A 14,017-nucleotide genomic window follows, 5' to 3' on the forward strand; every position below is an offset into this window, starting at 1 on the left:
ACACACACATACACACACACACACACCAGGCAAGGACTTGCTGGTGTTGACATTTTAGCACAGAACCGAGTCCGAATCCTTGCCTTATGGAATTTCCATGTAAGCTCATACATAGGACAGATAACAAGCGCTCATGAGTATACAAACTGCCCCTCTGCCGGTGTGCATGGGCCTTGTAGATGTGTTAACTACCGCAGGCAGTTTGGTGGTTTGTTCAGACAGATGTTGCTGTCTACTTCTCTTTGCAGATCCTCAGTACTCTTGTTAAAGGAACACACAGACCTGTGACCTGTAAAATCCGAATCCTGCCCTCGGTAAGACTAGCGCTTGATTGAAGGTCTGTTCTCTCAGGTGGCGTTGGGTCTGGTGGTGGAGCTGAGCAGGTTTAGGAGTCAGAAGTTTCTTCCTTGGGGTCCTTAATGAGCACCTTGTGCTGTAATCTTTCTTACTCAGCTAGAAGATACCCTGAACCTTGTGAAGCGGATAGAGAGGACTGGCATTTCAGCCATTGCAGTTCATGGGAGGTGAGTGGTTGCCTTCTCAGTGACTGACTGGCAAGGAGGTTCCTCAGGCTCACACAGCAGACCCTACGTGACAAACAGCTTCTCTGTGTACTTAGCCTGGGTCTCTGGTAGCCTGTGAATCCAGGGAACATTTAAACTCTGTATGGGCCTGCGTTTGTTCGTTTGTTGAGTACTTTCTGATGGTAGACACAACTTCAGGCATTAGAAACACAAGGGGAAGAAGGAACATGCCTGCAGGATGTGTAAGTGTACAAGTTGTGCAGTGTGCTTAAAATTCTATCAGATAACCAGGAAGTGGTGGAATTAAAAAATTTAAATATTAGGGTTTTTTTTCATTCATCTCTTCCTCTCTCCCTCCCGCCCTCCCTCTCTTCCTTCCTTTCTATTTTTAAAGTGCTGGAGATTATATCCAATATTTTCTACATGCCAGGCAAGTTCTTTACCATTTTCTGTTTTGGGTTTGGTTTGTTGTTACTATAAAGTCTCATAGAGCCCAGACTGGCTCAAACTTGACAGATGGCTGAGGCTGGCCTTGAACCCCTGATGTTCTTGCTTTAATCTCCAAAATGTTGGGCTTATAGGCATTCACCACTATAGCTGAGTCAGTCTCTCTCTCTCTCTCTCTCTCTCTCTCTCTCTCTCTCTGTTGTTGTTGTTGTTGTTGTTGTTGTTGTTGTTTTTGGTTTTTTTGTTTTTCTTTTGGAGACAGGCTTCACTATACAACCTAAGCTGTCCTGAGTTTTCAGTCCTTTTGCCTTAGCCTCCCAAGTGCTGAGATTACAGTCATGAACCACTTCACCCACTGAATCAATCTCTCTCTCTCTCTTCTCTTCTCTTCTCTTCTCTTCTCTTCTCTTCTCTTCTCTTCTCTTCTCTTCTCTTCTCTTCTCTTCTCTTCATTGAGCACTGGCTTCTCCCTTGAATGACCCCAAGCAGATGGCTTTTCTTTTAAAGGCACTGCCTTTCTTTCCTGCCCTTGCTGGACTGCAGCTGTCCCAATGTCGGCTTTAAACAGTTCTTGTATTTGTAGCTCATCTGTTCTCTATTGAGAGCTGAGTCTTTTGTCTTTTTTTTTTTTTAGAGATTTGTTTTATTTTTAATTGTGTGTGTGTGTGTGTGTGTGTGTGTGTGTGTGTGTGTGTGTGTACGTGCTTGCAGAGACCTGAAGAAAGTATTGGATCCCCGGGAGATAGAGTTTCAGGAGGTTGAGATGCTGGATGTGGGTGCTGGAGACTGAACTCAAATCTTCCCTAAATGTAGTATGTACTCTTAACTACTTAACTACTGAGGTATCTCTCCAGACACACACACACACACACACACACACACACACACACACACACACACGTGTATAAAGGTATAGATATGAGAGGGGTGCTCTCACTTTTGGCTCTCACTGTGTAGCCCAAGCTGACCTTGAATTCATGGCAATCCCTTGTCTCAGTCTTCCACGTGCTGGGATTATGGGCATGGGCACTAGAGTCTGCTGAGTCAAGGTGTTTCTGAAGGCTGCTGTCTCCCTGTCAGATTGGCTTCCTGTGCCAAGCATGGCCTTTTATTTTTACACAGTCCTGATTAATACACTTTGGCTGATGTTACATTTTGGGGGCACTCAAGGGTTTTATAGGAACAGCGCAGGTTACCGCTTATGCCTGTTACTAAACTTCGGGAATATATTCTGAACAACATATGGAGCGGTAAAGTGGAGCTGCCTGGATCAAAGCTGGGAGGTTTGGAAGTGACAGATGGCACTCATATCATGAGTTCCTTGCTGAGGCAGTCAGCTTTAACCTCGGTAGTCTGATTCGGAATCCCAGCTCTGCAGCTTTCTACCTGTGCATCCTTAGGGAAATCACTTAACCTCCTGACTGACACATTCCTCTTTGGGCAGTTAATAGAACTTCTGTTTCATAGTTATTTTGAAACTTTTATGAGATTGCAAACATACAACCTTGCTATAAGTTAAGGAAACTTAATTTTCCCAGAAGTTGGAGGCAATTAGAAGAACTGACTTGGGAGAGTTTAGGGAAGGACTTCCTGACCATCAGAAATTCAGCAAATGCAGCTGTTTAGTTCAGTGTAAAATTGGCTGCTGGGGATGTAAGTCATCAGAGGTAGAAGCGGGGTTGGCAGGCTCTTCTGAGAAGTCAAAGAATATATAGCACAGGAGCCTCACTCAAGCAAGAACTAGTTTGTCACCTCCCCTGCTTGTCTTCACACATAGCTTGGCCCAGCCATCGCTGTAGCATACCTAAGATTTGCTTACTCATCTCATGCACAGGAACCTTTTGCTGTTGACCTTGATAGGAAAAGGCCCTGGGTTGTGTCCTGCTTCTCCAGCGACTTCTGGCGAGGGTCATGATCAGTAGTGGCCCCTGGCACAGGGCCTACCCAGTGTCAGGTGTTTCTCCCAAAGATCAGCTGTGCAACTTGGCCTCGGCACCAGCAGCTGTGTGGGAGTGGCCAGTCTGAGCAGGGGCAGCTGTTCCAGGTCCCTGGGGACCGGCAGGGCCTGACTGTAGGGGCAGCATTTTTGTGATACTGTCTCTTATTTCTGGCAGAGGCAAGGGGAAGCCAGGGAAAAGCAGTGTGACCTTAGGAAGCAGGCCACCCACGTTGGTCCTCTGTAGCTATGCCCAGTCCTCAGGCTCCTGAGAACTAGACCTAACCTTTTCACTCCCTTACACCTTAGATAGAGTTCTTCCCCATAGATCAGGGAGGCCATTCCCAGCAACCTGTCCTAGACAACCACATAGCTGTCTGATCTGCTTGAGGTTCAGTAGGAAGGACAGTAGGATTTCAGGCATGATCTGGCCTTGGGCCCCATTTCTTTTCTTTATCTTTAAGGAATCGTGATGAGCGACCTCAGCACCCTGTCAGCTGTGAAGTTATAAGAGCCATTGCTGAAACCCTCTCCATTCCTGTCATAGCCAAGTAAGCTTCTGTTCTTTCTCATTTACTTTTGTTCCACTCATTCAGAAAATACCTGTGCTAGCATAGAAAACTGGGATGGCAGAACATGAAACACTGAAACAAGCCAGGCAGGCATGGCAGCGCAGCCCTTTGATCCCAGCACAATGGAGTCAGAGGCAGGGAGACTCAGTGAGTTTAAAGTCGGCTTGTTCTACATATGAAATCCAGAACTGACGGGAGAGACTCTGTCTCAAACAAACAACCCCAGCCAAAACCAAAACAAACACAGGGCTAGCAAGTTTGCTTAGCAGTTAAGGGTATCTGGTACCAAGCCTGACAATCTCTGAAGACTGAATCCTGCAACCTGTCTCCTGACTGCCACTTGGGTCATGCCATATATTACTCCCATCCCCAACCAACCAAATAAATGTAAAAAAAGGAATCCTCAAAAACTGATCATAAAGGAAAGGGGGAAGTGCAGCAAAAATGTAGTTAGGAGTGAGGCCAACACTGAGGTTTGGAGTTAGAGCTCTGGGCATTCTGGTGATAGCCTAGGCTATGGGGATGAATAAGAATAGGTAAAAGGGGGGTTGGGGATTTAGCTCAGTGGTAGAGCACTTGCCTAGGAAGCGCAAGGCCCTGGGTTCGGTCCCCAGCTCCGAAAAAAAAAGAACCAAAAAAAAAAAAAATAGGTAAAAGGAAAGAGTTGCAGAATCAGGCCTAGGGCAAGATGACATCTTATCTAGAGTTTGGAATGCAGGAGTTTGTGAGGAGTCCCAAGCTAGACCTCTTAGCAATAAGACTCAAGGAGTATAAGTCAGACAGAAGAAATCCAGAAATGGCAAGGTAATATACACCTTCAATCCCAGCCCTTGGGAGGCAGGCAGGTGGATCTCTATGAATCTGAGACTAAGACAGTCTATATAGAAAGTTTCAGGACAGCCAAGAAAATATGATGTGTCTTAGAAAAAGGAAGGAAGGAAAGAAACAAAGATGGGTGGATGCTGGCCATAGTGGAGCACTCCTATAATCTCAGTACTTGGGAAGCAGAGGCAGGCAAATCTCTGTAAGTTTGAGGCCAGCCTGGTCTACATAATGAGTTCCAGGACAGCCAAAGCTATATAGAGACCCTGTCTCACAAAAGGAAAAAGAGAGAAGGGGGAGGGAGAGGGAAGGAAGGAAGGAAGGGAGGAAGGAAGGAAGGAAGGAAGGAGACAAACAAGCACATTATTCTAGGTACTATAGGCACTTGTGCTAGCAAGTGTGAGGTCTTGATGAACACCCCAAAAACTTAATAGTAAGACGTGAGGAGCTTGGACATTAGAAACAAAAATCCTGAGGAAAGTTACCTTTGATCGGTGGGATGGAGTAATGGATGGGGTTGGGGGAGGTATGCTAGACCCTATGTTCTCAGAGAAAGGAATTTTAAAGGTGGCTTGCAGGACTAATGTCTCTTCAAATATTGTCTGCCTTTGGCCTCTGTTTTGGATAGTAGAGAAGAAAAGTCAAACGTCTAAAACAACAACGAAAGTCTCTTGTATGCCAGACATGGTTCTGGCTGTTTGATGTATTGCTTTGTGCTCCTCACTTAACAATGGCCTCCGTCACCACTTAGAGTCCTGATAGTCGAAGGACTCCTAAAGCTTACAGATAATGAACGGCAGAGGAGCTCTGGAAACACTGGCCGGTTCCATTATGGGATTCTTCCAAACCCCCTATTGCTTTTTAGCGGAGGATCTCATGACCACATCCAGCAACATTTGGACATAGAAGACTTTCGACAAGCCACAGCTGCTTCCTCAGTGATGGTAGCCCGAGCAGCCATGTGGAACCCCTCCATCTTCCTCAAGGATGGCCTTCGTCCACTGGAGGAAGTCATGCAGAAGTACATCAGATATGTAAGTCTTTATACTTTTCTTAACTTCATAGTTTTAACATAGAGGCTCATAGCCCAGGCTGACCTCCGATTTCTTATTCTCCTGCCTCTACTCCCTAAGTGTTGGGATTACAGCCATGTGCCACCACACCCAACTTGAGAATAGCTTTTTCTTCTCACTACAAGTGTGGAAGTTGTGCTAAAGGATGTTATTTATTTATTCATTTATTTGTTTATTTGTTTGTTTTTATTTACCTATGTATTTATTGTTTATTTTGATGAGTTCATCAGGCACAGCCCTAGGACGCTGGGCTTCTATACGGGCTGTGCATGTACACTGTGGAAACAGTGAATTGTCCTCAAGCTCTTCAGTGAGTTGGATTTGAGCAGAAGTTCCAGCCCTTCCCCAGGGCAGTTTTCCACCTTCCTTTTCAGTCCCAAATCTCACTCATGCCTGGGGTTATCTAAGCTCTCCTCAAGCTGTGGCATTCAGGTGGTTTTCTGATTGTTAATCAAGCTGGGCTGGTAGGATGAGGCACGTGTCCAGTTCTGGGCAGCTTCTGTCTAAAGCCTCCTTTCCTGAGTGCTGCAGCCCTTATACTCGTGGTTCTGGGTGTCCTGGTGGGCAGGGAAGGGCTGGAACTCATAAAGAAAAAAAATCCTTAAGCACAACTAGCACATTGGAAGTGACTTAAGTGAGCTACTCGCAAAGGGCTTTAGCTCAGCCCAGGCAGACCGGCTGGCTCTTCTGGCCACCTGGCAAGTGTGTGTCCAAGAAGACACGTTCAGCAGTGCTGAGCCTGCTTACTAGGTGAAAGGTGATGCTATTACTGTTATTCAGCCATCCTTCTGGCAGCTTTGGAGAGGGTATGTTGTCACCGAGAGAGGGAATAGCCTCAAGCATCAACATGGATGCTTCTAGTCTGATCAGGTACTTTCTGGGCCAGACAAGCTGAATCCCGGTTCTGCCCCCGGCTGGGACTACCCGCTCATTCCCTACTTTCTCCTGAGCATGCCGTGGCACTTTCCTAGGTACTGAAGGCAGGCCTAAAGGAGATGCAGCAACAGTGTGTTGAGGATGAGTGCTTGAGGTGGGGCTGTAGGCCTGTCTATAAAGCCTTCACTCACTGCTGCTACCCTGCCCTGCCCTGCCCTGCCCTGCCCTGCCCTGCCCTGCCCTGCCCTGCCCCTAGCTGGGAAGTCATCTTGCTTCCCAGGGCCTCACTACTCAGGCTGTAGAGTAAGGTGACAGCTGTGCCTATCTTCCTATAAATATTCAAGTTGATAAATAATGTGTACGAACATGCTTAGAAGGTGGAGTTGTGCCCCACCCGTGTAGGGGAAGTTGAAGAGAGCTTTGTCAAGATATGGTTGATCCTGGTTGTAAGGAAAAGAAGTCTTACCCCAGGCCTAGGGCCAGATTTACTTGCCAAAATTTGCTGTGTTTCTCTCCCTGCCCTGGAAGATGCTCAGCATTTATTTCTCTGTGGTAGCCCGCGGTGCCTGAAGCATGGGTTGGTTTTGTTTTGTTTTGTTTTGTTTTTTTGTTTTTTTGTTTTTTTATACTTTTATCCCTCAGTCAGGCTGTCTATGTGGGCATGCTGTTCAACATGGCCCTTAGTTTGATCCTTAAACTTTGTATGACAGCAGGAGGAACAGATAGCAGATGGAGGCTGTTCTTGTGTGGGGGTAGGTTACACAGGCTAGGCTTTAAGCACACTAATAATGCCCTCTAAGAGGCCCGTTCCTTCCCCTGGGAAGCCACCTCACCATTCCCTGGTAGCTGGTGGGCTCATGTTAGTTCTCCTCTCAGGCGGTGCAGTATGATAACCACTACACCAACACCAAGTACTGCTTGTGCCAGATGCTGCGGGAACAGTTGGAGTCACCCCAGGGAAGGATGCTGCATGCTGCCCAGTCTTCCCAGGAAATTTGGTAAGACTGCAGTGGTCCAAATCTTTCTATTCGTGCAGACTTGACCCATGATCCCTAAGATTTTGCTGAGGGACCAGAGATGTGTATGTGTAGGAGGGGGGTAGTTGTACGGTTTTGCTTTGTAGAAGGGAGTACTTTCACAGCTTTGAAACATATTCTTCAACTATCTAGGTAGTATTTTTGGTAACTAGGGTACTGTTAGATTAGGACAATGTCAAACTTAGGGACCACAGGTCTCCTTAAGTGTGAGTACTTGTTCTCAGTTTTCAGCTTCCCAAGAAGGAGATTTTGTCACTGTTTGTTTTGTTTTCGTTTTAAGACAGGGTCTCTCTATATAGTCCAGGCTGTCCTGGAACTCCTGGAGGAAAGCAAGAGGTAGGCCTAAGAATTCCAAAGGAAGAAGTTTTTCTATTAATGGGTCTTTTACATGCCAGGTTGAAAAAAAAAAACCAAAAAAACAAAACAGTGGTTAATAGAGAGGAGGCTTTCTGGGTAGCAGTGGCACATGCCTTTAATCCCAGCACTTGGTAGGCAGAGACAGATGGATCTCTGAGTTCAAGGCCAGCCTGATCTACAGAGCTAGTTCCAAGACAGCCAAGAGTATACAGAGAAACCCCGTCTCATAAAGCCAGGTGTGGAGTGGGTCAGAGATGGGATGGGGGACTTTAGAATGAAAACCAGAGAGAGAGAGAGAGAGAGAGAGAGAGAGAGATTGAAGGGGGAACTTCAGAGCTCTTGACAAATGCCTGCTTCCATTATACTAGTCAAGGAGGCTGTGCCTTTGTCCTTCAGGTCTATTGAAGCTTTAAATCATGAAATTACCACCTGAAGGTTTTTGGCAGTTTAGCCTCCTCCCAGCTCTCTCAGCCTCCTGTCTAATGTCACCATAGTTCAGACTTGAGTGCTCTGTCTAAAGGCCTTTTCTCCTAACATTGGCCGTATGTACCCTTCTTCCTCTAAGGCTTTCTGGATCATTCTTGCCTTCAGCGATCCATGTGGAGGGGTGTTTTTAGAAGGGGAAGCTCTTCTGGAAGCTTTCTCTCCTTGGCTTGTACTGCTGGTTCTGCCCCTATCCCATAGAGGTCAAGTAACTCAACATGAGTGTTTTGTAACTTCCAGAAGAGAATGTAACTCTGGAGCCTTGTGTGGTTCAGATTCGGTCCATGGTAACCATGGCAGTGAGGAATCAATCAATCTTCAGCCTTTGTCCTTCCCTCCCATAGGCCCACATGAAGATGGTGGTATATGCACGTCCCAGTATAGGTCAGCTCTACTGTGCTGGCTTGTTGGAGACATCCATCTGTGTGGTCATCACTGGGAAAGAGCTGAGAATGGTGGTGGTGGGGTAACCTCTGGAATCCTTTTTTCCCTAGCCCAGCCTCCCTCTAGGGTTCACACTCAAAGGTTCAAATTTATCCTCTACTTTGCTGTTTGGGCAGATGCCAGCAGGGTTTGTAAACAGTGTATTCTGATGGTCGTTCCCTGGTAGGGTTTTGAGATATATGGTACAGGAGTTTCTTGGACTCCTGCAGTACCCTGGATTCTGTTCTATTAAAGTTTCTATCCTGGGGCTGGGGATTTAGCTCAGTGGTAGAGCGCTTACCTAGGAAGCGCAAGGCCCTGGGTTCGGTCCCCAGCTCCGAAAAAAAGAACCAAAAAAAAAAAAAAAAAGTTTCTATCCTGCTCTACCTCTTTCTCCACAGTGAGGCCTTTGGCCTTGGCACCTTCTACGAGGACACCATTCGGGAGCTCGATGCTCGGCGAGCTGACCTCTTGGCCAAGACTCCAGAGGCAGTTGAGGAGCCAGCTGAAGATACCTCTGGCATCATTAAAATGGCTATCAGGTTTGACCGGTAGGTTTCCAGTATATTCCAGGGCAAGTTGCTAGGGCTTTACTGGCTGTTTTATATGAATATTGTCAAGCTTAGGGACCATGGGTCTCCTTAGTATTCAGTTTTCCAAGAAGGTACTTTTTATTAGTGGTTTTTGTTTTATTTTGTTTTGTTTTGTTTCATTTTTGAGACAAGGTCTCTCTACATACCCATGCTGTCCTGGAACTCATAATGTAGCCCAGGCTGACCTTGAACTCACAGAAATCTACTTGCCTCAGACTCTATAGAGTTCTGGGATTCAAGGCATGTGCCACCTCAAAGATTGTATTTAACACAGGACCTCATGTAGCCCAGGCTGACCTTGAACTTACCACCATGTAGCTACTCATGACCTGAACTCCTGGTCCTCCTGCCCTCAAAAAGAAGGTGCTTTCAGGGAAGAAGACGTACCTGAAGCTCAGGCAGCACTGGTGGGAGCATATTTTTCTAAGACAGACAGAATTGAACTCCACTCTTTTCCTGACCCATTTCCTTCTATAACTTGGGGCAAGGAGATGGGTCTTCTGTTCCTCAAAAATCTGCTTTTCCCTCTGAAGCTCTACAGTGGCTACAGGAGCCTTGCCTTTACTAGGCTCTGTATCGCTGCTCATACCATGCCCCTCACCAGGCCAGTGGGCCTCTCTCAGCAGAAGTAGCTTCAGTCTGATTCTTCCTCACATTGTGATTCAGCTTTGAGTGGAGCCCTCATGCTTGTCCTCTGCCATCTCCGTCTGAGCCTTCTCCAGTCTCCAATAACCAGAGCAGGAGCCAGTCTTACCTGGCAAGGGCTTGGGGTGGGGTTAAGTGGACAGCTATTGGGCAGTCATGTGCCAGAGGGAGCTCCCAGTGGAAGTTGGAACATGTCCCTTCCTCCCTATCACAGACAGACTCTGAAGCCAGGGCTTACTCTGTCTGTAGCAGAGCAGATAACCCTGATACTCAGAACACTCAGTGTGCACTAAGCTAGAGCTCTAAGCCTACTATATGGTCACCTCCCTTCCTTCCTCTACTCATTCCCTCAGATCTGGCCTTGGAAGGCCAAGCAAACCTTCTTTCGTGGCTGATGAAGGCTGTTTTCTAGCCTGCCACTCAGAGAACTAGGGGTTCTCACATATATGCACTTATTATTATGCTAAGCATGGAGAGGCCCATCTTCCCTTTAGATTAAAACTAGGATGCACCTGCTGGTAGAACAGGAAGGGAGTGGGCACAAGAGCCTTGGGCAGCAGCCTGATATCTCAGTTTCTCCAGTTCCTATAGCACCTGCCAGTGGCTGATTGGTGGTTCTTGTGAAGGCACAGGATAGAAATGGCAAATGGGCCTTAACTGTTTCTCCTCCTTCTCCTAGGAGAGCATACCCACCCCAGATCACCCCCAAGACATGCCTGCTGGAATGGTGTCGGAGAGAGAAGTTGCCACAGCCTGTGTATGAAACAGTGAGTTTTTTTGGCTGTTGCCTGCTGGCATCCAACCCTAGTGCCTCCTACACTGCTACCCTCTCTGTAGTACACTCGCAGCTTATCCTCAACTGCAGTCTGCCTGGCTAGAATCTGACTTGCTTTTCATAGACATGCATAAGTTGCTAGTAGTAGGGTCAACTGCTGATAGGCCCTTACCTCCAACCTTGGGCTTGTTGTCCAATTCTGGCATATGTATATCTTTGGGTTGGGCTTCAGCCAGTAGGGCACAGAATTATGCCCACAAATAGGGACCCAGGGTGGAACTTGCTTTACTTCCCTTGATCCCCATGGCTGTTCTCTTTCCTACTGGCCTTCTGGCCTCCAGGATTACACTTTCTGGGCCTTGTGTCCCTTCTACCAGAGTGGCTTTTGGAAGACAAATCTAACCTCTGTCTCTTTTGTTCAAGTTACCAGCTCCCTAGAACACAAGTCCCACCCCCAAATACTCTGCTCTTTCATCTCTTCCACTCAGCGCTCTCTACTCTAGCCACACCGCCCGACCCCTCTGCCAGATGTACCTTCTTTGCCCCCACACTCCTTCCTTCTCAGTCCTTTGCCATCGTGTGAGGTCCTTTCTGCTGGGGACTGGCTCACACAGAAGTCAGTAGGCAGAGGCCCCATGGTCAGGTGCAGATAATGGCCCTTTGTTTAGTTCAGTGACAGAACTCTGACACACTTGATATCATTGTCAATTTGCATAACTGCCTTTTTCCCCTAAAAGATGCAGCAGGTACTTTCCCATGGGCGGAGCATGTGATCAGGGAGCCCCCTTTTGACTTAAGTTAGAAGTTCTAGCCCAGCATTTGTAGAGCACACTTTTAGTTCCAGCACTCAGGAGGAAGCAGGTAAGGCTCCAACTTTGAGGCCAGCCTTGTCTACAAAACAAGTTCCAGGACAGCCAGGGCTACACAGTAAAACCCTATCTTGAAAAAATCCAAGGTGGGGTGGGAGTGGGAGAAGTCTTCTTTCATTTATGTGTTCAGCTTGGAATGACACAGGTGGGCAGTCTTCTTTTTCCTTTGCTCTCTCTGCACCAGGTTCAGCGACCTATAGATCGCATGTTCTGCTCTGTTGTCACTGTTGCGGAACAAAAGTACCAGTCCACTTTGTGGTAAGTTCTCATCAGACGGTATGAGGCTGTTAGTATGTGGATCCAAGTCTACTTTGGATCTACAAGACTTGGGTGTGTTGTGTGTGAGAACACCTATGATGACCCCTCTTAGAAATTTTATCAGAATCTCTTCAAAGTATTTGTAGGCTCAGGGCTTCAAGGCTATATAGTCCTGCTGTTTACGTCCTTTATTAATTGTTACTTCATTTACCAGGGACAAGTCCAAGAAACTGGCAGAGCAGACTGCAGCAATTGTGTGTCTGAGGAGCCAGGGCCTCCCTGAAGGTCGACTGGGTGAGGAGAACCCTTCCTTGAACAAGCGCAAGCGAGAGGCCCCCAACCAAGACCCGGGGGGCCCAAGAGTTCAGGAGACAGCACTCCCTGGGGAGATCTGCAAGAAGCCATTTGTAACCTTGGAAAGTAGTGAAGAGAATCTGCTGGAAGGCTGCTGACTCCTGCTGTGGTTGACAGTGTGTGGGACTAATGTGAAGGGGTTATGGGTGCTGGGCCTTAAACCACATTACCTTGGACAGATTGCTGGCCCTTGGCATGTGAACTTAGAGGTGTTGGTCCAGGCCACCACTCTGAAACAAGTGCCAAGAAATGTCCAAGGCTAATACTGTCTTTCATATGTCTGATGGCTAAGCCAAGTTCCCAGTGACCTGAATGTTTCTTTGAAAACGAGGTCTTTAAGCCTCACTTCTAACTTGACATTGGTATTGTGCAATAAAGACACCGACTCTCACCCAAGACCAACTGCTTCAACCTTACATCCTGACATAACTTTTCTATTTCTACCTCTACCTCTGTGCAGAGCTGGAACTTCCCAAAGCATATCTCTCATATGTAGGGAATGAGTGGACCTCTGGGGTCCGCTGGATTTTGGTGAAAGCAGGACTGGACGGAGAAAACCATTTTAATGAGATGTTAATCTTTGGTTGACTTTCCTGATGAGAGGTCTGGGTAATCTCAGAAAAAAAAACCAAGAGGATCTGATACCCCATAAAGGCCAACGCAAACCTGGCAGGGTTGCTGGGTAATGGGTTCAGTAGTCCCTTTTATGCCCTACAGCTAATTTGAACTCAGACCTGATACAGTGCCTGGTTGGGGGCAGGGAACACCTGAGAGCTACTGATGTGGCAATTTGGCTTTTGTCAAATGCTGCAGTCACAGATCACTTTCCCCACCCAAGTCCCACTTGAGGTGAAAGGAAGTGGTAGATTCTCTTTAATTTCCTCCCAGCAGCGAGAAGCAAACAAATAGCTCCCGCACATTTATTGGGGCCTCCCCACTCCCCTACTGGGAGGGGTGGCCTGACCAAAGGTCCCTGCCCTGCCCCACCCCTGCTTCCTCTGCAGTAAACAGGCTGTGCGACCTTCCTTTTGCCAGAGTATATGGGGGGAGGATTCCCCTCTAGACTGAACCTTTCTTTCCCACAAGTCCCCTGAGAACAGCCCCATGGCTCTGTGACAACTTGCAGCCCCTGGCCCTGCATGTCTCTGAATCAAATGGTTTAGGCTTCGCCTATTCCATCGCCACCCACACCAGCCAGCCCTTCTTTGTTCAGATAAAGTTACCATACTCCCAGAGGCTTCTCAAAACCCCTTGCCTTTTGCCCCTGGGTACCTCACTTCTAGTCATCTGCCTCTTAGTGGAATCAGTTGTCTTCTGCATGTGTGAGGCTGGCCTGTGATGGGTACTGTGTGGCTGTATGTTTCTGTTTGCTGAGAGACTACCTTAACTTCTCATTCTACTGCTGTCAGAGTAGGGGCTCCACTAAGAAGGAAGATAATCGGGGGTTGGGGATTTAGCTCAGCGGTAGAGCGCTCGCCTAGCAAGCACAAGGCCTTGGGTTCGGTCCCCAGCTCCGAAAAAAAAGAAAAAAGAAAAAAAAAAGAAGAAGGAAGATAATCTTGGTCTGATCTCAGCCATCAAGATTTAGAAAGTTCGTATCTAGATTTGTTTGTTTCTATTAAACTTGTCTTGAAACTTCCCCTTTACCTTTTCTTGTACTTGGACTGGGAGTAGGAAGAACAAGGCCCCAGAGGATCCTTTACTCCCCGGCATGCTGGAACAGTATTTGGGGGACAGAGCAGCAAGTGCAGTCTAAGTGGCCATGGGCATTGATAGCAAGCCTCTTGTTCCCACTAGTATGGTTTTCCTGGGGCAACTTCTTCCCCGGCAAGGTCAGATTCATTTTCCTGCTTTGAGAAGCAGAGAAAAGGGTGCTGTTGAGATTCATTCAGGCTGCATTGAGGTGGGTGGGAGGAGCTCTGAGCACCCGGGGGAGAGGCTTGTAGCCAGCTGAGGAGGACCTGGTTGTTTGC

At 47.3% G+C, this 14,017-nt stretch overlaps 1 protein-coding gene across 5 annotated transcripts in view; it reads left to right on the forward strand.

Annotated features, from left to right (window-relative positions):
• Positions 1-12,459, forward strand: part of Dus2 (dihydrouridine synthase 2) — a 42,972-nt gene extending 30,513 nt beyond the window's left edge. For 2 of the 5 annotated variants that reach the window (XM_087594199.1, XM_087594202.1), the window contains 9 exons: positions 249-314; positions 454-524; positions 3,372-3,458; positions 5,167-5,335; positions 7,127-7,248; positions 8,952-9,101; positions 10,468-10,555; positions 11,617-11,690; positions 11,905-12,440. In XM_087594199.1, the coding sequence (XP_087450325.1) occupies positions 249-314; positions 454-524; positions 3,372-3,458; positions 5,167-5,335; positions 7,127-7,248; positions 8,952-9,101; positions 10,468-10,555; positions 11,617-11,690; positions 11,905-12,142 (1,065 nt within the window). In that variant the 3' untranslated portion in view covers positions 12,143-12,440. Of the gene's footprint in view, positions 1-248; positions 315-453; positions 525-3,371; positions 3,459-5,166; positions 5,336-7,126; positions 7,249-8,951; positions 9,102-10,467; positions 10,556-11,616; positions 11,691-11,904 lie in introns of all 5 variants that reach the window. The other 3 variants (XM_087594200.1, XM_087594201.1, NM_001106181.1) reach the window with 2 other exon arrangements.
• The last annotated feature ends 1,558 nt before the right edge of the window (positions 12,460-14,017 follow it).

The sequence above is a fragment of the Rattus norvegicus genome, chromosome 19, assembly GCF_021556685.1.
Source record: "Rattus norvegicus strain SHRSP/BbbUtx chromosome 19, alternate assembly SHRSP_T2T, whole genome shotgun sequence".
Taxonomy (NCBI): Eukaryota; Metazoa; Chordata; class Mammalia; order Rodentia; family Muridae; genus Rattus; species Rattus norvegicus.